We start from the raw sequence: 22,314 nt of genomic DNA on the forward strand, positions 1-22,314 counted from the left end.
TTGATAGATATCCATTTAATAGTGACAAGTAACCTAAAATCATTACAATAGCAATTAAATGTGATTTTGCACTTTCAATTTTACAAATTATACAACAGTTACATGTTTTAAAAAATACATAGTTCCTTAGAGAAGAATCATCTATGTCCAGAGGTTCTCAACCACTGGTGGTATATATCATTATTTTGCGTTGGTACGCAAAAACAGCTAAAATCAACACCACATAAAATAACACAAAAAATAATAATATTTTACGTTACAAGTTTAGTAGGTGACTCTAAAATTAACACTCGGGGCATTGTTAAAATACTGTTTTATTTAAGTTAGGTAGTACCAAAACTAAAATAAAAAGAGTACATTACTCAAAAAGGTTGAGAACCACTGATCTATGTGATTTTACATAATTATATAATATGAAAAATATTATAGGCAACTTACATTCTACCAGCTTTTGTGTGCTGGGGTATTAGACACATAAATCGTCTCTATATTTGTTTACGGCTTGGCTATACTGAAAAAAAATCAATCTATTTTGGCTATATGTAGTGTCTGTAAAGATAAGGTTTAAATATTAAGTGTTTCTGTCTTATAATAAACTGTACTCTGGTTGTTAAATTTAATTGTTACGTTCAGTAGTGGTTCCTAGCTATTGAAGTATACCTATAACAAAAAAAATGTACGCAAAAGTGTAAGGACTTTTAATCAATTTGGTTCAAGCAAAATTCATTTGTTATAGTTAGTTTCTCACTTTGTGTAAGCTTTTCCATAAAAATGTTAAATTTTCAGAGAAAATAATTATTTCTAAAATAACTAAATTTTGCTTTTAACAGTAGTCGCCACGAGAAGGCATGATTCAGTGACTACCGGGAAGGGGTAATATTAGTATGGGACAAACAGTTAGTATGGAGGTGAAGGTATACTTATCTGTTATCCGATACATATTTTAGTAAGCAAAAAAAAAAAACAGTATTGAAATAATATTACAAAAATAAGGGTTTAGTAAGCATCTTTTTATGACCTGTTGAACATCGTTTATTAGTTTTTGGAACATTTAGTATACATTTTAGGTTCCAAAAGTAAAAAATTTGAGTGGTTCAGAACAGATTCTTTTTTGTGGCTTATTTGACCATCTTTTTTTTAAATTATACAAAATATGGGCCAGTAAGCATCTTTTTATGGTCTGTTGAACATCTTTTATTAGATTTGTGCTTATTTTAGTATACATTTTAGGATAAAAAATATAAATAATTTGAGTGGTCCATACAGACATCTTTTTATGGCTTGTCCTGACCATCTTTTTTTTTAAATTATACAAAATATGGGTCAGTAAGCATCTTTTTATGGTCTGTCGAACATCTTTTATTAAATTTGCGATTATTTTAGTATACCTTTTAGGATCCAAAATGTAAATAATTTGAGTGTTCCATACAGACATCTTTTTTTTATGACTTGTGCTGACCATCTTTTTTTTAATTATGTAAAATATTGGGTCAGTAAGCATCTTTTTATGATCTGTTGAACATCTTTTATTATAGTTTGGATTATTTTAGTATACATTTAGGTTCCAAAAATAAATAATTTAAGTAATCTATAACAGATTATTTTGACATCTTTTAAATTTTGGTATCTGATTTAAAACTTTGATTTGAGCTATTTTGAAAATAATATTAGAAAACAGATAAGCGCTTCTACCATAAGGATAAGAAAAGTAAATTAATTTAATCTGAAAAATAAAAAATAATAATACGTTAATACTATAATTTACTAAAACTCTTATTATCTATATAAAAATATTCTAAATAAAAAAAAAACAAATATTAAATTTTGAGTTTTTTGTAACCGTAAGGTACCGATGTGAAATTTTCGGAAAATTTTCTCTTGGTAGAGTTAGGTCTATATATCTTTTCAAGAGTTTTTGTAATGACACAATGATCTTGGGTCCTTTGTATCTGTTTAGTAACGATAGAAACAGGATCAGCCTTTTCGAGAACCATTTCTTTAATTTTATCAAAGTTTATGGTTTTAGATGCTGCATTAAGTAATATTCTCAATCATCTACATATTTCATTTTCACTACAAGTAAAATATTAAACACCCCGTATAAACGTCTTAACGATTTCAACTGTTATTGCCCTCAAAATTCTTGTTAAGTTAATCAAGGTCGACAAGAACCAAGTTCAAAATACCAACGAATATAGGCGGGGCGTTAACCACGTACTCGTTTTCATAAAGGTTCGTGGTGAGGCCGGTCAGTGCTGTATATATTCTACTTCACTTTGTGTTGGGTTGACATCGGTGCTCAACATTTTTTATTTAGGTAGGTACAGATCAATTTTTTAATTAAGATTAAGAAACTTTTTAATTTTATGTAATACTGATTTCTTTTTTAAAAACGTTTTAATTTAATAATATTTTGTATATTTATTTCAAAAACGTTAATCATAAAATTAACAGATTATGTTTATATATATATATATATATATATATATATATATATATATATATATATATATATATATATATATACATATTTTCTCTAATGTAAATATACGCAAAAATACATGCATTTTTAAAGGTTTGCTTTTAATGATAGAATGAACAGATTATGTTAATAAATACATTTTCTAATGAACGAAAAAATATATCGTTTAAAAATTAGCGTATACGGGGCTCCAAAAAAAATTGTCGGATTTTTTTTTTCTACTATAAAGGTATGCTTTTATATTATTAAAGGTGTTAGTAAATATGTTTTCTAATATACGAAAAATATATATATATATAGTTTTTAAAAAATTAGCATTTACCAAACTAAATTCAATTTAGTCTCTCCTCCACTTTACCGTAAAATTTTCCAACATTTCAGCACCTGTTTAAAATAAACACCACAGGATATTTTCTTGAATATCACCCGTAATCGAATCCAGAACCAACAATAATAAATATGTATGCTGATTGTCCTTTTGTCATAATCTCGTTCTAGACACATAGTTTTTTTCGTTCACAATTTTCACATATTCATCCGGGGTTTATTTGTTACTTAATCCTCAGCAAACTTGGTCATGTATTTTTTTTGTGTAAAGTTCAGCGTAAGTTTTTAACAAGGTTAGTTATAATCATTGCCCCAAATTGTTTAGCTAAGATATGCGTCATCGGTCTATGCTTCTTCTGCATAGTATCTTGGGTATAATAAACTTATTGTAGAATAATCTACAGCAACGCATATCTCTCACGTCTCATGACAGATACTGCAAATTTCATTTTAATCGTATTTAATATCTCCTTTTCTTGTTTTACTCTTTTTTAAAACGTCGTTTTTGGCAATCTTCTCCATCCGACTTATTTTTAAAATGTTTCTATAACCCCAATAATTTAAATGCTTCTATTCCGTTACTTATATCCTTCTTTTTTACCGCCAAAACCTCAGTTCCATATTACAGAAAATATATAACACCTCAGTATTCGTACTATGAGATGCAAACTCATATCATTGCTGCACAGTACTTTTCCCTCTTTTTGAATGCTGATCAGGCTATACATGATTTGATCTCCTGTTCTCGGTTACAATTGTTTCCAAGTATGTATATCTGCTCACCTTTTGAATGAGCTCATCTTTAACCCATAACGTCTGTGCCTTTGCAATGGTCATGCATTTCGTCTTTTTTTTATATTTTAAGTAAGTACGGCCTTTTTGCTACAATCTTATTTATCAATACCAGCAATTCTTTAACCGACTAACCGACTCTGCGACGTATCATCATTTGATAGCATTTACAGGTTCTCTGTTGAAAGTAATTCAACTTGCTGTCTCCTAAGGACTTTCTGAACTTCCGGCCATACATATTTGCTTTAATACATTAAGGGCAAACAAGACCGTTATTATATCTATTCATTGCGTTTCTGAAGCCAAAACTGAGTATTATCTTGCTCCAGTTTTTTTTTGAAAATCCTTTGATGTTTTTTTTTTCTTTAGAGTGTGGTTTATTTACCTTAAGTCACTGTCGCTCGATTTGTGTGCACCGATAGTGGCTGCGGACTATGAGCCCGCATACTTTTTTTTTTGCATGTGCAAAGCGTCATATATATTACACATGACTTTTTTTTTTATAAACAAGCATTGTAAATTATTATTATATTTTAATTTGCTAAAAATATACAAAAGAAGAATGTAAATATACAAAAAGAAATAAAAAATATAATTTAGGTATTTCTTTAAACAATATTATCAGAATAACATTTTGCACATGTATTCAAAATCTGCCTCTAAGTATAAAATGGTGTCTCCAAATTTTACGACCACTTTAGCAGCCAGCATATAAGTTATCAAGTTTACTACACTCGTTCGTGATGTAAGAAGTAGGTGCCTACTTAATGTTTTCATCTTTTCTAACTAAGAAAAGGTACTACTTGTGTCTCTACTATATCCTCTTTGCTGCCTTCGTTGTTATTTTTCACCCTCTTTCTATTGCTCTATACCCCAAGTCAGGCCCTGGCCTTAGTATATATTTGATCTGATTAATTTATTAATTTTTGATAGTATTTCGTCAGAACCTGTAGCCTATTATCTTTTGCCGATTTTACTGCATGCATACCTTCTTCTTTTTGTTATTACAGTTTCTATGTTTGCTTCTTGCCTGTCATTTTTAAATAATTTTTGTATGCATCTTCTTCTTTAGCCTTAAATAATCCAACTTTGGACATAGGTATCCTCTAAATCAATCAAGGGTTTTCTATTTTGCGCCACTTGCTTCCAGTTGTGTCCTCCGATCTTTTTGATGTCATTAGCCCATATTATTAGTTGTTTTCCTTCGCTCCTCTTTTTCAATCATGGTCTCCATTGTTGTATTTTGTGGTTCCATCTTTTATTCTTCAGTCGGGCATTGTGTCCTGCGAAACTCCATTTTAATTTAGCAGCCTGTTTTCCTGCGTTTTTACGTTTGGTTTTGCTTCTAATTCATTTGTTTTTTTTTTGTCCGTGCTCAGTCTCAGTCCGAGCATTGATCTTTCCATTACTCTTTGTGCCTTTACTATTTTAGTCATATTAGACTTGGTGAGTGGCCACGTCTGTTAACCATACGTAAGTATAGAGAGAATACACTGATCGTAAATTCTGGTTTTCAAATATTGTTCTATGTTAGTGCTTTTCAAGATCCAACTCAGTTTTCCAAATCCTGCCCACACCTGTATGCATAGTTTCCATATAATCTCGTGCTATTCTTTTTTTTTTTGTGTAGACATTACTCTGTATGTTTGTTCAATGTGCCTCCAGTTGTCATTCCATCGTTTTTGTGGTCTTCCCACTGATCGATTTTTATTGTAGAACCGTCTCTTTTACCACTCTATTTGGTGTCATTTGGCTTATATGGTCGTTTTAGTCTGTTTTGTTTTTTGTTTCACCCAGTTATTAATGCATGTCAAATAGTGCCTTACCATCGATTTTTTCGAAGGGTTTTCATCTGTGCTGTTTCATTTCTCTCTACCAAGTTAAGTTTCTGCCGTGTACGTCAAGTGTTCTGATGACTGTTTTCTGCCTTTTTTTTCCGATATTTTATTGGCCCATATTTTTTATTTTAGCAACCTGCGACTTTTTTTTATTTATTTGGTTTTCAACTTTTGCTTCAAACTTTCCGTACCCGTATTATGTAAAGATATTTAAACTCCATCACTTATCTGACCCTCCAGCACTAATTTACTAGTAAATTTGCTGTTATAACCATGCATTTCGTCTTTTTTTTTATTTTTTGGCAGCATATGTTGTAAATCATCTTCGCTTTGAGAGATTAGCATCGTCTGCAGATTATTGTAAGTTTTTTCCCCATTTAATGCTTTTTTTTTCGTTGTAATATTTTCGTGTTTTTTTTTAATTTCACCTTTATCTAATAGGATCGTATGGTTTTGTTTTTCAGATTCGACCAGTTCTTTTCTATATAGATTGAAGTTATCATGTAAATAGTACTTATATTTTCAATTGTTTAAGTAGCATTCTTCTTTGACTTCTCATATTTTCTAAATACACTATATATACCCTTATACTTTTTAATGTCTACGCTCTTGTACAATCTTCACTTTTTGACAACTTAAGTGTAATTTTTTTCTATCATCGGTCTAATAATGAAAAGTCTTTCGAACCGCTACCTGTGTTCTGATCTCGCACCAGCTTCAATTGGGTCAGTTAGTTAAGGATAATTTCACCTTTTTCATCCAATAGTACACTGTGATTTATTTTTCGGATACCGACCAGTTCTTTCCTATGTAGATTCAGGTCATCATGTCTTTCCAATACTACTTATACTTTCGCTTGTTTGATTACCATTGTTCCTTGGCTTGTCTTATTTTCTAAATATACTATATATGCCTTTACATTTTTCAATGTCCACGCTCTTGTATAATCTTCATTTTCGATCATCTGGCTCAAATTTTTTAAGTCGAATCGCTACCTGTTGTTATGATCTCGTAATCAGTCGGTGTCATCATCTGCTAGATATATTTTTCTAGTGCAAACCATTGCATTTTATCTTTGACATTTCTACAAATTTCTTACTATATCTTCGAGGGGTATTACTACTTTTACTCGTTTTATGTAAGTTCCCCTTTCAACATTTTATGTCGTCTTTGTGTGCCATTAGGGTTACCCAACCCGATGAAATTCTGATTTATAAATTCGAATCTTCTATAGAATTTTAGTCCTTATGATCCAACATTTGGGTGTTTTCTTGATTACATTGTTGATAGGCTTTCCTTTATAAGTATATCAAGCCGTCTGCTCTCAGAGTATTTTTACTTAAAGGTTTAAGTTATACACTTATAACACTTATTCCAAATTCGTGTACTCCTAAATTTATCATACATTTGCTTTAGACCGCTATAGTAACTAGTTTTGATAACCGGCTGTTTTTAAATATTCCTTTTTATCCCTGCTTCTTATCGCGCAGTCTTATTTTGAAGATTTAGGATCGCAATTGTAGCTTTGGAAACAGCAAAACGAGAAATTTCTGCGGATGAGTGGGCAAACCATCTTCACAGGTCTTTCAGTCATGGGGCGGGGTTGTCTTCCCACTGATAATTTGACCTATACTTTACCTTCCAATATGCTTTGCAGAAGTTCATATCTTTCACCTCTCAACTCATACCCCTAGTATTTTTTTTTTATTCTTATCTAATTTCCTCTTTTTTCTTACTAGTTTACCTGTTTATTCCTGTTGATTATGCCTTTATGTTACAGTTTCTTCGTAATTGACCCACATTTCTACCTAATGGTAATTTGTTATCATTCAGTATTATATTATTGTTGCATTCCTGTTAATTTCGCATTCTCTCATTTCTTCATTCACAGTGTTCTACCCTCATTTCCGTTGTGTATGTTTTTTTAATCGTATAACGGCTCCTTGACGTGATTTTAATCCTAACGTGTTTGTTTCTCCATATTGAATTGTTTAGGCATTTCTGTCTCTAGATTTCCATAAGCGGTTTAATGCTGATGACGAGTGTTTTCAGGTGTGATAAAGTGTGTTTGGTGATTAAATTAGTGGGTACCTCATTATTTTTATTATAAAAAAAATGTGTTGTTATTTCTAACTTCCGTTATGAACTTCGAATTAAACTTACTTCAATTCCACCACTTCAATGTGATTAAACACATTTTCTGCTTCTAAGCAAGTTTTTGGTGAAATGGCAACATAATGTGCGTGTTAAAGAATGATGGTAGTAAGAGATAACAAGAATTTGACAAAAAAAAAAATAGAGAATAAAACTTTCTCTTTTTTTAAAACCGTTTAGTTTTCCGTCCGATTAAAGTTTTCCTTAATATATATATAACATCATTACAACTATTTTTCTTCATTCCGTTTCAGGTATTCTTAGTGATCGGACTTGCTTTGGTGAGTTTTGTAATATTTATAAACTCTAATTTTTAATAATTTTATAAGATTTAAAATATGGAAAAATTTTTAATTGTTAGAGATCAAGTTAAAAAAATTCATAAATTCGGAGTTCAGGGGAGAACTCTGGAATTTAAAATAAAAAATGTGCCTGAGGGATCAGACCCGGTTAAATGGACCAAAATGGCAATAGAACAAATTGTGATGAAGGGAACAGAGAACATTAAACCGCAGGATCAGGTTGGTTTCACGTTCTGTAGCAAAGATTTTTTAAGAGGACAGGGGTGGATGCGATTTAGACCGGCTGCCGATGTAACTGTGGACGATGTTTTTAACAAAATATCATCAATTTATCAGTCCAATTCTACAGGTCTTAACACCGAGACATTTTGTCTAGGGATTACAATCGTTAAGATGCCTAAAGGTCAGGGAAGACCACGCAAGTTTAATACGTTTGATGAGGAGTGTACAAAAAGACAAAGTATAATGGTCATTAAAAATAAGGATAACCTCTGCCTTCCTCGAGCTTTGATTGTAGCTAAAGCGTACGTAGACAAAAATCCTAAACTTTCAAAAATTCGTCAAGATGTAGGTAGAATGCAAGAAATAGAAGCAATAAAATTGACAACGGATGCGGGTGTTATTATTCCCATTGACGGCGCTGGCATCCCAGAATTACAACAATTTCAATCGTATCTCAGTAATTACAAGATTGTTGTATACGGTTATGGAAGTAAGGGCCGTGATGTGGTTTTTGAAGGATTTGGTGATGGACCGAAATTGAATCTTCTGTTTCATGAAGGTCATTATAACGCAATCAGTTCTATGACTGGTGCTTTTTCATGCAGCTATTATTGCGAGGCGTGTCATACACCTTATAATAATAAAAACGAGCACAGGTGTGGTGGGACATGCTATGCTTGTTGTCGTTCACCGGCTTGTTCTAAAGATACTTTGAAAATTCCCTGTTGCAAATGTGGACGAAGCTTTTACGGTGAAGCGTGTTTCAATGCCCATATTTCATCTATTTGTGAGAAAATTAAAAGATGTAGGGATTGTTTTAAAATCTACACGAAAAACCATGTGTGTGGAGAGATATTCTGCAAAACTTGCGGAAAAAATTGTCCTAATGATCATCTTTGTTATATGCAAGCAGATTTCGGTACTCCTCCATTAAACGATTTTCTTTTCATTTTTTACGATCTGGAGACAATCCAGGAAACGGTAATGCCTGATGGTTCGGTTCTTCAAGAACCTAATCTGTGTGTTTTTAAACAGTGCTGCGACAAATGTTTGGAATCCAATACCAGCATGTGTATAAAATGTGGTGTTCGTCTGCAGGTTTTAAAAAAAAACCCAATTGAACGGTTAATGGAGTTTGTATTGAATCAACGTAAACTTTTTAAAAGAGTCGTTGTTATGGCCCATAACGGATCTGGTTTCGATCACCAGTTTGTATTAAATTATATTCTAACAAAAACTGATATTACTCCTGATCTGATTATGCGTGGTACAAAGTTGGTGTCTATGAGTGTTGGGAATGTTAGGTTTCTCGACAGTCTTAATTATTTTCCTATGGCTTTATCAGCTTTACCTAAAGCTTTCGGTTTAACTCAATTGAAGAAAGGCTACTTTCCCCATCTGTTTAATAAGGTAGAAAACCAAAATTATGTCGGGGTTGTTCCTCCTCTACAGTACTACGATCCAGATAATTTGAAGGAGGATGCACGAGAGAGGTTGATAAGCTGGCATGCTGAAAGAGTTAATGAAGGATATGTCTTTGATTTTAGAAAGGAAATCGAAGAGTACTGTATATCTGATGTTGAAATATTAGCACAGTCTTGCTTAAGTTTTAGGAAACAGTTGCTTGACACGTCAAATGTTTGCCCTTTTTTGGAAGCTACAACTATAGCCTCGACTTGCAATAAGGTATATAGACGTAATTTCCTACAGCCTAACACTATAGGTCTTATTCCTAAAGGTGGTTATCGTTTTAAAGACAATCAGTCAAAAATAGCTCTGCAGTGGCTACTGTGGGAAGAGAAGCAGCGTGGAATTAAAATACAACATGCTGCAAGGGGATCAGAGGCTTTGATAGGAAATCTCAAGGTAGATGGTCTTCACGATAAGACCATTTTTGAATTTCAGGGCTGTTATTATCATGGGTGTCCTAGCTGTTACCCCGAAAAGAGAACGTCTCCTCTTCACGATGACCCTTCGGATTGTATGGAGAATCGTTATGACAAGACAAATCTTAAAAACCAATATTTGCAGTCTCAAGGTTATGAAGTAGTAGAAATGTGGGAATGCACTTTTAGAAAAATAATAACGCCAGAAATAGCATCATACACCGAAAACCATTGTCTTATGATGACTTTACCTCTAAATCCTAGGGATGCTCTCTACGGTGGCAGAACCGGTAATACTGTTGAATATTTTACTTGTAGTCAGGATGAAAAGATAAAATATGTTGACGTTTGCTCACTTTATCCATTTATTTGTAAATATGGAAAGTTCCCTATCGGTCACCCAAAGAAAATATATGTTGGGGAGGAATGCAATGCTGCAGACCTTACTGAGTTGTCTGGATTAATAAAGTGTAAAGTATTACCACCTACAACTCTTTACCACCCTGTTTTACCAGCAAAGATGAATAGCAAATGTATGTTTGTTCTCTGTCGTAAATGCGGTGAGGATTTTGTACAAACCGAATGTGAGCATTCAGATGAAGAACGATCTCTCACAGGAACATGGGTAATTGAAGAAGTGGTGAAGGCCTTAACGAAGGGTTATAAGATATTGGATGTGTATGAGATATGGTCGTACGACAGTTTAGAGTTATCGAAATCTCAGAAAGGTCTTTTTTCCGATATGATGAACAAATTCATCAAACTCAAACAACAAGCTTCTGGTTGGCCTCGTGGATGTGAATCTGATGAGCAGAAAAATCATTATATTGAAGAGTTTTTTCAACGAGAGGATGTAAGATTGGACTTTTCTGAAATATCGGAGAATCCTGGTCTTAGATCTTTGGCAAAGTTAATGTTGAATTCTTTTTGGGGAAAGTTCGCTCAGCGTGAAAATCTTCCTAAAACCTCCATCATAAAACAGCCAAATGAATTTTTTTCTATGTTGGTGAACCCTTCGCTTTATATCAACACCGTAATTCCTGTAAACGATGAGACACTTGTTGTAACTTGGGAATACGTTGAAGAAGCGGCTTCAATGTCTCCCACAGTAAATGTGGTTCTTGCCTCTTATGTGACAGCTTTGGCTCGTCTTAAATTATACTCCTATTTAGATTTGGTGGCGGATAGGGCTTTTTATTATGACACTGATTCAATTATATACATGACAAAGCCAGGTTTAAAGGACCTTCCTACCGGCCAGTGTATTGGTGATCTTACGGATGAGTTAGGTGGTGGATCTATCTCTGAATTCGTTTCTGGAGGACCTAAAAATTATGCCTATAAATGTATTCTTCCTGATGGTCAGCAGAAAATTTGCTGTAAAGTTAAGGGGATATCACTTAACTATGCAGTATCTAAAACCATAAACTTTGATAAAATTAAAGAAATGGTTCTCGAAAAGGCTGATCCTGTTTCTATCGTTACTAAACAGATACAAAGGACCCAAGATCATTGCGTCATTACAAAAACTCTTGAAAAGATATATAGACCTAACTCTACCAAGAGAAAATTTTCCGAAAATTTCACATCGGTACCTTACGGTTACAAAAAACTCAAAATTTAATATTTGTTTTTTTTTTTAATTTAGAATATTTTTATATAGATAATAAGAGTTTTAGTAAATTATAGTATTAACGTATTATTATTTTTTATTTTTCAGATTAAATTAATTTACTTTCCTTATCCTTATGGTATAAGCGCTATCTGTTTTCTAATATTATTTTCAAAATAGCTCAAATCAAAGTTTTAAATCAGATACCAAAATTTAAAAGATGTCAAAATAATCTGTTATAGACCACTTGAATTATTTATTTTTGGAACCTAAATGTATACTAAAATAATCCAAACTATAATAAAAGATGTTCAACAGATCATAAAAAGATATACTAAAATAATCGCAAATTTAATAAAAGATGTTCAGCACAGACCATAAAAAGATGCTTACTGACCCATATTTTGTATAATTTAAAAAAAAGATGGTCAGGACAAGCCATAAAAAGATGTCTGTATGGACCACTCAAATTATTTATATTTTTTATCCTAAAATGTATACTAAAATAAGCACAAATCTAATAAAAGATGTTCAACAGACCATAAAAAGATGCTTACTGAACCCTTATTTTTGTAATAATATTTCAATACTGTTTTTTTTTTGCTTACTAAAATATGTATCGGATAACAGATAAGCATACCTTCACCTCCATACTAACTGTTTGTCCCATACTAATATTACCCCTTCCCGGTAGTCACTGAATCATGCCTTCTCGTGGCGACTACTGTTAAAAGCAAAATTTAGTTATTTTAGAAATAATTATTTTCTCTGAAAATTTAACATTTTTATGGAAAAGCTTACACAAAGTGAGAAACTAACTATAACAAATGAATTTTGCTTGAACCAAATTGATTAAAAGTCCTTACACTTTTGCGTACATTTTTTTTTGTTATAGGTATACTTCAATAGCTATGAACCACTACTGAACGTAACAATTAAATTTAACAACCCGAATACAGTTTATTATAAGACAGAAACACTTAATATTTAAACCTTATCTTTACAGACACTACATATAGCCAAAATAGATTGATTTTTTTTCAGTATAGCCAAGCCGTAAACAAATATAGAGACGATTTATGTGTCTAATACCCCAGCACACAAAAGCTGGTAGAATGTAAGTTGCCTATAATATTTTTCATATTATATAATTATGTAAAATCACATAGATCAGTGGTTCTCAACCTTTTTGAGTAATGTACTCTTTTTATTTTAGTTTTGGTACTACCTAACTTAAATAAAACAGTATTTTAACAATGCCCCGAGTGTTAATTTTAGAGTCACCTACTAAACTTGTAACGTAAAATATTATTATTTTTTGTGTTATTTTATGTGGTGTTGATTTTAGCTGTTTTTGCGTACCAACGCAAAATAATGATATATACCACCAGTGGTTGAGAACCTCTGGACATAGATGATTCTTCTCTAAGGAACTATGTATTTTTTAAAACATGTAACTGTTGTATAATTTGTAAAATTGAAAGTGCAAAATCACATTTAATTGCTATTGTAATGATTTTAGGTTACTTGTCACTATTAAATGGATATCTATCAACCAAAAAAAAAGTTGAATAATGTATGGCTTGATAGACCGTATACAGACTATGCTGAAAACCTATTACATAATATTACTCATATAATACAATTGTATGTTAATTACTTTTTAAATAAATCACATTTTTTATGTTTTTTTATTTCAAGCCTTTCCAGCTCTACGCCTTAAATTTCTAAAAAAAAAAACAAAGTAGGTTGATCCATTGTAACTCGGGAGTCAATTATCACTAATGTTTTTATTCGTAAATCAAATTTTTGGTAGCGAATTGACTGATTTGGACAGAACTTGTGTGATCTTAAAGTATTTTTGACTAAACAATAGAGATGTTATTTTTACTTATAATTTTGTCCGTTTTCAAGTTTTTGGAATCTATCACCCATGAATTGTATCATATTGATATTTTCAGTTGTAATTCATTTTTTTTGTTGGAAGGGTCGAGGCATTTGGGACCGTTTATTGGTCTTTAGCAGCTTCTTCTGGTCGAGTCCTGGACCATATGTTTTCCATATTCTTGAGTTATCCGGTTTCTTCCTCTCTCTTTTATTTAATATCCTCGATCCATCTTCGTGGTCTTCCTATTGTTTATGTGCTATTTCCCCACTTACCACATGTCATTTAGATTTTGCGATAGCTTTAATCTGTTTTGTTCTTATATCTTCGTTTCTCGTATGATCTCTTAAGCTTACATTTAACATGTCTCTCAATAGCTCTTTAAGTCTGACAATTAAGTGTCACGGTCTCAGGTCATAACAGGAAGGATACATGTGCCAAAAACCTTTCGTTTTAAATTAACTGGATCTTTTATAATAAAGCTGAATTTACCTATTATCCCTTTGGTTCTTTTAGTCATTTTGCAATTTGATTTTCTTTTTTTATTTTATATCCCGTAAATATTTATCAATTTTCCTATCGTCAAGAGTCTACTTCTTCAGCTAATATTACGTTAATTTTCTCAACATGCTAGTCCTACTATCCCCGATGCTTAAGCCTTTTAACGTTTCTTATATCTCCTGTACACAATCACTAGTAATTAGTACAATGTCATCTGCAAATCGCAAGTGATGCGTTAAGTAACTTTTTGTCCCCATTCCAGTTTTTTTTTAAATATCCTTTAAATCAATTGTAAATAGCTTGGAACATATCGTGTCTCCTTGTCTGACTCCTCATTAACTTGTTATATTAATTTTTCACTTATTTTAAATTTTGCTTTACTGTAAATGTTTTCTAAAAAACTTTTGCCGTTATCTAATGCATGAACTACCCATTCCCCATTGTTCTATAAAATCGCAAGCTTTATTAAAAATGCCGACTTAAGTGGAATTTTTCCAAGTATGTGTGATGATCGTTTGTATTCTATCCTTGGTGGAGTTCGTCTTTGGTATAAATCTAATTTGTTATAACCTTTGTTAATAATTTCTATGGGTGTGGTAAAAGACTAATTGGCCGGTTCATGTTTATTCGATCTCTATTCTTGAGTGTTGTGCCACGATTATAATTTGTTAGGCATCTGTTAAGGATTTTTTTATTGATTCTAGAGTTATCCACCTTTTTTACCATCTCTGTTCTTATTCCGTCTTGCAAGGCGATTTTTATTGGTAACATGATTAAGTAATAGAGTAGGAATCATTCATTAAAAGTTGATGCGATGGCCGTCGCGCGCACATGTGTGTGCTGTATTTAAAATAACAATTGTTTAGAATAACAAAGACAAATGAAAGTTCTGAAAACCCCGTGCATAAAAATTATTTCTGGTATTATTCCAATTGCTAGATTGAATAAATGTTATTAAATTCCGAATACTTTTTTTTTAATTTAAGTTTTTTTACCAATAAGTTAAAGTATGAGAGAGAGAAAGTAAGATGTTTTATTGAAAGGTTGAAACGACATTTATCTGTGCTGCATTTAAAAGGACGATGGTTTAGAATAACAAAAAGTGTATTAGGCAAATGAAGTTTCTGAGTACCCCGTTGTGAATAAATTCCTAAAAATTATTGTTAACATTAAAAGTGGTTGTTTGATTGGGAGTGTATGACGAAATTGTATGTCTATATTGAGCAGTGTACGAGATATGTGTGCATGAAAGAACTGTGTCAACCAGTGTGCATTAAAGGTCAATGTACGCCTTTGTCAAGCAGCAGACGTTCAATGAATTGTAGGGGTAGTATATATATTAAAATTCATTTAAAGTCAACCAATGGGGTCATCTCATTAAATATCCAACAGCTAGAGACTGATATTTCTCTAAGTTATCCATTTAAAATCCTGTACGGCGGTTTACCACTATATATCAATTTAATATTGCCGGGTCAATGATAGTTTTCGTTTATTAGAACTCATTAAAAACTTTCTTTTATAATAGATAATTTTTATTTAAAAAATATAAATGTGTTGTTACCGCACTGATTTATTTCGAGAACCTAACCTGCTATTTTTTTTTTCTATCTCTTAGTATAATTCATCTTAGTCACTTAATTTGTCAGCAATAAAAACGAGGAGTACCTATATGTTTAAAATTCCTACACAGCTGGTAACCGGATTATATTATTATACTCTTTTAAGCGCATAACATTAATAGCTCGTGGTGTCGCGTGCAGTATGCTGGTCTAGTAAATATTTCATACGGGTTCAAATCCTACCTCTGGATGACTTTTTCTTTAATTTAAAAAAAATTAATTAATTGAAAATATTATTGTAAGAATAAAACAATGGTTAACAGAAATTAAAATATTATAAACAGTTAAAATATAATTAAAAGAATTGAAATGGTTTCGGTCATGACTAAAAGGTTCGGAACCATGCTAAGTTATACGTTGGCCGGTAATGCAGATCCAATGCTTACCGACGCTATGTCTGGTCTATGTCGACGCATGCGCAGTGTGTCTGTCTGGTTTGAGTGCCCCATATTCTACTCAAATCTCTATAGAATTAAACATACTCAAAAATACTGTTCTAAGTATTTTAAAACATTACAGGTTGGTTTTCATATTATAAAGTGAACGTTTATGTCAGAAACTTGGAATTTCCTTTAAACTTTAGATTCAACTTTTATTGTAATATTCCGATAAAAACGGCAACACGGCGCTTTTATCCTTTTATCTGTTTCTTAAAAATACTTATTCATGATTTATCTTGTGAAACAATTGTGGATATTTCAAGTTTTTTTGAGTTTTAGTAAATGTAGTGGTTTCTTTTTCACCAATATTTGTTGTTTTGTTTTTTAGACTGCATCCTTGTTATGTAGTTCTCCACCAAGCTTTACTTGAGAGAGATTTTGATGCAAGGCTGGATTACTGCAATTGGATGTTAGGTCTGCTAGAAAAACAACCGCATATCATGTCAAAGATTTTGTGGACAGACGAGGCTACATTTAATACTGCGGGTGGTGTTAATCTGCATAATATGCATTATTGGGCTGAACAAAATCCGCACTGGATACATGAGGTGCAGGTTCAAATTAGATGGAGTTTTAATGTTTGGTGTGGTATAGTTGATGGAAAGATCGTAGTTCCATGTTTATTTGATAGAACTTTAAATGGCAAACCATATTTGGATTTTCTGGACAATCAGTTGCCTGTTTTATTGGAAGATATTTAATTGCAAACAAGAAGATATGTGATATTACAACATGACGGGTGTCCTGCGAACTTTTCCAGACGAGTTCGAGATTATTTGTATGCAAGTTATCCAAATAAATGGATTGGAAGGGGAAGTATATTTTCATGTCCAGCTAGATCTCCAGACTTAACATGACTGGACTTTTATCTGTGAGGAAGATTAAAGGACTTAGTGTACCAAACTCAACCAACCACGCGAGACGACATGAAACAGCGCATTATAAACGCAATAAATAGTATATCAACAGCTGAGATTGAAGCAGCTGTTATGTCTATGAGCGAAAGATTACATCTTTGTGTGGTTAACGATGGAAAACAATTTGAACATTTAATTGAACATTAAGTTTTAATGATCAAGATATTTGCATGATCTTTCACATATTTAATTTTAAGTTATAATAAAGGGTGAGTCAATACTATACTTACTTACGTTTATGCGTTTTTATTTATATTTCGTGTTCGACAAAAGCTATCAATATTCGGTTGGCGCCATTTTGTTACGAATTTAATCCAGTTCCATTATAATTTACAATAAATAGGTGTTTCTATTAAACATTTTGAAGAAAAACAAATTTTAATTTTTTCTATTAGAAAGTACCCTCTACCCATGACAATGTAAATTAAATTATCCACTTTTTTTTAATGACACTAATTTCGGTAAACTCGGTTAATCCAAACCAAAGTTATAGGTATTTATTCAAAAATACTTTCCCACTCTCCCCCACCCTTTATTTAAAAAAAATGTACTTAAACAACTTTGTGCGGAATTTAGGTCTCTTTCTAGTTTACTTATTTAACACTTAGTATAATTGGGCATATTTCACAAAAAACTGGTTTTCAAATTTTTCTTCACAGGTTACGCCCCCTAGCGGTTAACCCAGAAACTTGAAAGTTATTTCCAGCGATCTCTCTTGGCCACTTTTACTAAGGAATTTTTTCTCCTAAAGTTATAACATAAATAGTTTCTGATATATTGCCGAGAGATCGGCTTATTGAACCGCCCGGTACATACTAGTAATAATTTTGAAAATTTCTATTAAAAGTAATGGAAATAATACATATTGCTATACTTAAAATTTTAAATAATACTAAATAGCTAAAAGAATAATTATAATATAAGAAGTACCACGTTATGCATAATCTACATTGACTTATTGTTGATCCGTGGGGGTGTCTTCAGGAGTTAGGTTAATAATTAATGGTTCCACCAAGACGTCTAATGTGTTGTCCAAGTCCCATATTTTTCCTTTTTCTTTTATCACATGTTGAATGCATTTGTTTCAGTTTAAGGCAGTGACATTGTGTAAAGCGTGTTTAAAAAGTTTTTTAAAGTCTGCTGGTTTGTAAGTGGTGTTATTTATTGCCACGTCTCCTTTTACATGGGCCCAAATCAACTGTATAGGATTTAATTCACAGTGATTAAGCGTCAATCTGAGTACTGTAATCTTAAGTTTTTTGGTCATTTCGTCTACGACATGCATTCTTGATGGTGTGAAGGTATGCGTTGCCTGGCGATTTGCATAAGCTCCAATTTTAGAAGGTAGAAGGTCATCTTTAAAGGATATATTTTTATTAAATAACCACTGTCTAATATTCTCTTTCTTCCACGTTGTTATAGGAAACTGTTCGGTTTGCCGTGAACGATATTTAGCATTGTCCATAACGATACTCAAACCTTCTGGTATAAAGTTCAGCATTTGTTTAAAATATTCTTTAAACATATTGGCGTTCATGTCCTCGTGGTAGTCAACCGTCTTTTGGTTTCAAATAGGAGCAACCCTTCTTTAAAAAAACCCTCATAACTCCCAATGTGGGTAAGGGGCCTTCTCTCTTTTCCCGACGGTGTTTTAATACCTGTGGACAATCTCTTCAACACAGTTTGGCGGTTGCTTTTAACATTTTTTTCTTGCAATACCTTGGAAACCGTATGACCTCCATTTATCCATGTCTCATCTAAATAATATATTCTTTGGATTTTTTCTCTATGCTGTTTAGTTTTTCGAAGATACTGCGTTCTCCAAGAAACGATTTCTGGACTGTCTATAACCATTGATTTGCTGTTAATGGTTTCCCACGAAAAACATATTTTATGAAATATCTTCCACAATCGAGTTCTACTGATGCCCAGTACATCATCGTCTTACAATGCAGCATGAATTTTTGAAATTGTTCAAATTTCCTTGGCAACAAAAAAAAGAATGAACCTTTCTTTGAATTGCACTAAAAATTTTTATTAATTTTCAGTGGTCCTTTCCCTGATTTTACAACAGTACTCGTGATGACCGCTTCTTTGTTCTCTTTTCTTAAATTCTAAATAGAGCTCTTGGAAAATCTTGTGTACTTTGCATATATCTCCACAACACTGTCTACAGATCACTTAGAATTAAGCTGTTGTGATGCTTTAAAAACATTTATTATGATGATCATTTTTTTGACCGCTGGACAAATTCGATGTTAATATCAGGATCGAATTGTTTTCTTTGCCCCTTTGTCCGATTCTTCTGGATCGACGATGGTAATACAATAAAATTTTGTCGTCGAGTATAAATAATTATAGTTTTATTGACAGCTACTAATAATTACACTATAGATGTTGGTTAGGTAACTTTCTATAATAGACTGCGCTTAAATGAGCTCAAATCCCCAATTTATAATTTCACAAATAATGTATACCTCAGCACAGAGGTTAATGCTTCTATAATACTAAGAAACTTTTAAGTATGAGCTTACAATATAATTTAATCTAGGCCGTTGTTGCAACACTTAGAAAGTTCAATTAGAAAATATATTATTTGACAATTTATTAAGTGCAAGTTTGCAGGTGAATGGACTCTAATTATTACAATATTATTCGATATATTTCACAATGTCTCAATTGTATACGGTGAAATCATAAAAGGTTAAGACAAATTAAGGGAGTAATTTGTGATTGAACCACCAGGAATGCAGTGAGCCTTAGCCGTTTTGCTGGAGAAAAATCCGCCATGACGTCGTTACAAAAATTTACCAATGAGTATTTGAGATTTCCAGAGATTTAAAATATATAGGTACGGTGTTTACAACATTTGGAGGCTGTCCACTTTAAAAGTAATTAAATAATTACATTAGAAAGTAATTAAATAATTTCTCATGCCCATTAAGTACAAAATATTAAAATGGATTCTATGAATGTATGCAATTCAACCAAGTCTAATTACCAGGTATAATAATTATTCGTAATTATTCAAATGTAGTAGATATCATAAATTTCTCTACTCTATTTCTTCAGTACAGACCCCTTGTTGATTATTGTTTATCACGGTTTAATGATGTTGATTGTTGTAAGCTCTGACAATTACCACAATTCCATTTTTAATTATATATATATATATATATATATATATATATATATATATATACATATATATATATATATATACATATATATATATATATACATATACATATATATATATATATATATATATACATATATATATATATATATATATATATATATATATATATATAATATATATCTTTATTTATTATTCTCGTATTTATCCAGAAAATAATTTCTTTATTATCCAGTATCATTCAATTTCACATGTACATATCTCCTCAAATCACCCTCTATATCATAAATATCATAAATTCACCGATTGCATAACGCGCTGTATACATTACAGTCCATAATGTGCATAATTAGACCCATACACAAACAATAAAACAAATTAGTAATTATACAATATACATTATTAATGTGCATATTGCATTTCGAATGGAATTCATTCCACGTCCGATGACCACCCCCTTCCGTCCTATTTTGAACAATTTATGTTTTGATAAGCCACAAAAAAATTCTAATTAGCGACGGAGACAAAAACGCGCAGTTGACATTGTTACAAATTAAACCACAAACAAAAAATATTGTTTGTACACAAAGAAAAGTAAATTTGAGTTTAAAATTACTGTAAAGACTACGTGACTCTTAATCTTTATATATAATGTGAATCTATTTCTCTGCTTTTTCTTAACTTACTTTTAAATTTTTCATTTTTTTTTATTTTACCTTTTTACTATAGCATTTACACCACAACATATTTTCCTAAACATAACAAACAGAATAAATTTTTGGAAGACGAAAGTAAGATTTTTGTTCATAATTTTTTATATAACCTTTTTGGTACCGTTATAACTAAAACAATGAGCGTGCGCATTTTTTGATATAGATGAAGATCGTTTTAAATTTCAGTATTATTTTCGTATTTTATGGCGAAACCTACACAATTAGGGCAGTCAACGTAAAAGGTAACATAGGCTCATGGGCCCTTTTTTAGCAGAATTGCTATTTAGATCCACCATGATTCCAGGAATACCAAGGAAAATAAAGATGACAATTTATAAAACAATATATAGGCCATACGAAGCAGAAAAACTGGATCTTAAACAGAAGACATCAGAGTACTATACAAGAAAGAAGCAGAGATGAAATATCTCAGAAAGACGATATAGGCAAGAAGGACAGATATAGTCAAAAATTAATAAATATGTAACAGACGTAAAACCAAACTATTACTTGACACAATAAAGGAGGACAGATTAGCATGGCTTGGTGATATAACACGAATGTCAGTAACAGTCTAGTGAAAAGAGTATGAGAAACTAAACCAATAGAAAAAAAAAAGAGGAAAACCAATAAAAGAGTGAAACAGAGACATTACAAAATAAGTGCAAATATTGGCAAAAAACAACACAGATGGCGAAGAACTGAAAAAAATGGAGAAAATTCATCAAAAGCTAAAATCACCTCCCTGGATACCTAATGGTTAAAGAGGAAGGATTATATATATATATATATATATATATATATATATATATATATATATATACTATATATATACTATATATATATATATATATATATATATATATATATATATATATATATATATATATATTAGAAATGATTATTTCGAACAAAAAATAATTTATAAATACGTTCAAATTATCGGGTAAAGTGGTCTGTAATAAAAATCTTTCTTTTTTTCTTAATTACTTAATTAAGATTATTTCTTGAGATGTATTACATTAACAAAAATAAAAACACTTTAAATTATAAAACGGACACTGGACAGTTAAGTAACATAATTGTAACATATTGAACAAAATTTATAAATATTCAAAATAGCCAACATTCATCTTAATAACAACTAACCTTAATAATTCATTAAAGAAATATTATTCTTCTAACTTTTCTTTTATTGTTATTTTTATTTTTACATTTGAAATAATTTTAATTTTTTATCATATGGCTGTAACGAACGTGCTTAAGACAATTTAATCTTGACATTCAATATTTCAAATACTTCAATGTAATTTTTTATTTGCGAAATCTTTTAAATTCTGTAAGTGTTTTGAAATGTATTTGTACGCCATTTTTTTGTAATGTTCAAATTGTTTTAGTTTACTTCTGAAGAAGCTGTTAAATAAATGGCGAAATATTGAGTAATTAAGAAAAAAAGAAAGATTTTTATTACAGACCACTTGA

The 22,314-nt window shown here is 31.4% G+C and overlaps 2 protein-coding genes across 3 annotated transcripts; one reads left to right on the forward strand and one right to left on the reverse strand.

Annotated features, from left to right (window-relative positions):
• Nucleotides 1–2,239: 2,239 nt before the first annotated feature.
• Nucleotides 2,240–16,076, forward strand: LOC140449348 (uncharacterized). 2 transcript variants are annotated; one of them, XR_011951782.1, is made up of 3 exons: nucleotides 2,240–2,317; nucleotides 7,848–12,732; nucleotides 13,138–16,076. XR_011951782.1 is itself a non-coding variant. In XM_072542494.1 (2 exons), exon 2 carries the CDS (start codon nucleotides 7,932–7,934, stop codon nucleotides 11,625–11,627), a length of 3,696 nt encoding a protein of 1,231 aa, XP_072398595.1. In that variant the 5' UTR covers nucleotides 2,240–2,317; nucleotides 7,848–7,931; the 3' UTR covers nucleotides 11,628–13,131. The 2 variants fall into 2 exon arrangements, 1 of the variants encoding a protein (XP_072398595.1); XM_072542494.1 differs by lacking the exon at nucleotides 13,138–16,076 and having other exon boundaries at nucleotides 7,848–13,131.
• Nucleotides 16,077–18,064: 1,988 nt separating this feature from the next.
• LOC140446512 (uncharacterized) lies at nucleotides 18,065–18,517 on the reverse strand. Its single transcript, XM_072539085.1, has one exon. It carries the CDS (start codon nucleotides 18,515–18,517, stop codon nucleotides 18,065–18,067), a length of 453 nt encoding a protein of 150 aa, XP_072395186.1.
• Nucleotides 18,518–22,314: the final 3,797 nt, after the last annotated feature.

Source organism: Diabrotica undecimpunctata, chromosome 1 (assembly GCF_040954645.1).
Source record: "Diabrotica undecimpunctata isolate CICGRU chromosome 1, icDiaUnde3, whole genome shotgun sequence".
NCBI classification, from domain to species: Eukaryota; Metazoa; Arthropoda; class Insecta; order Coleoptera; family Chrysomelidae; genus Diabrotica; species Diabrotica undecimpunctata.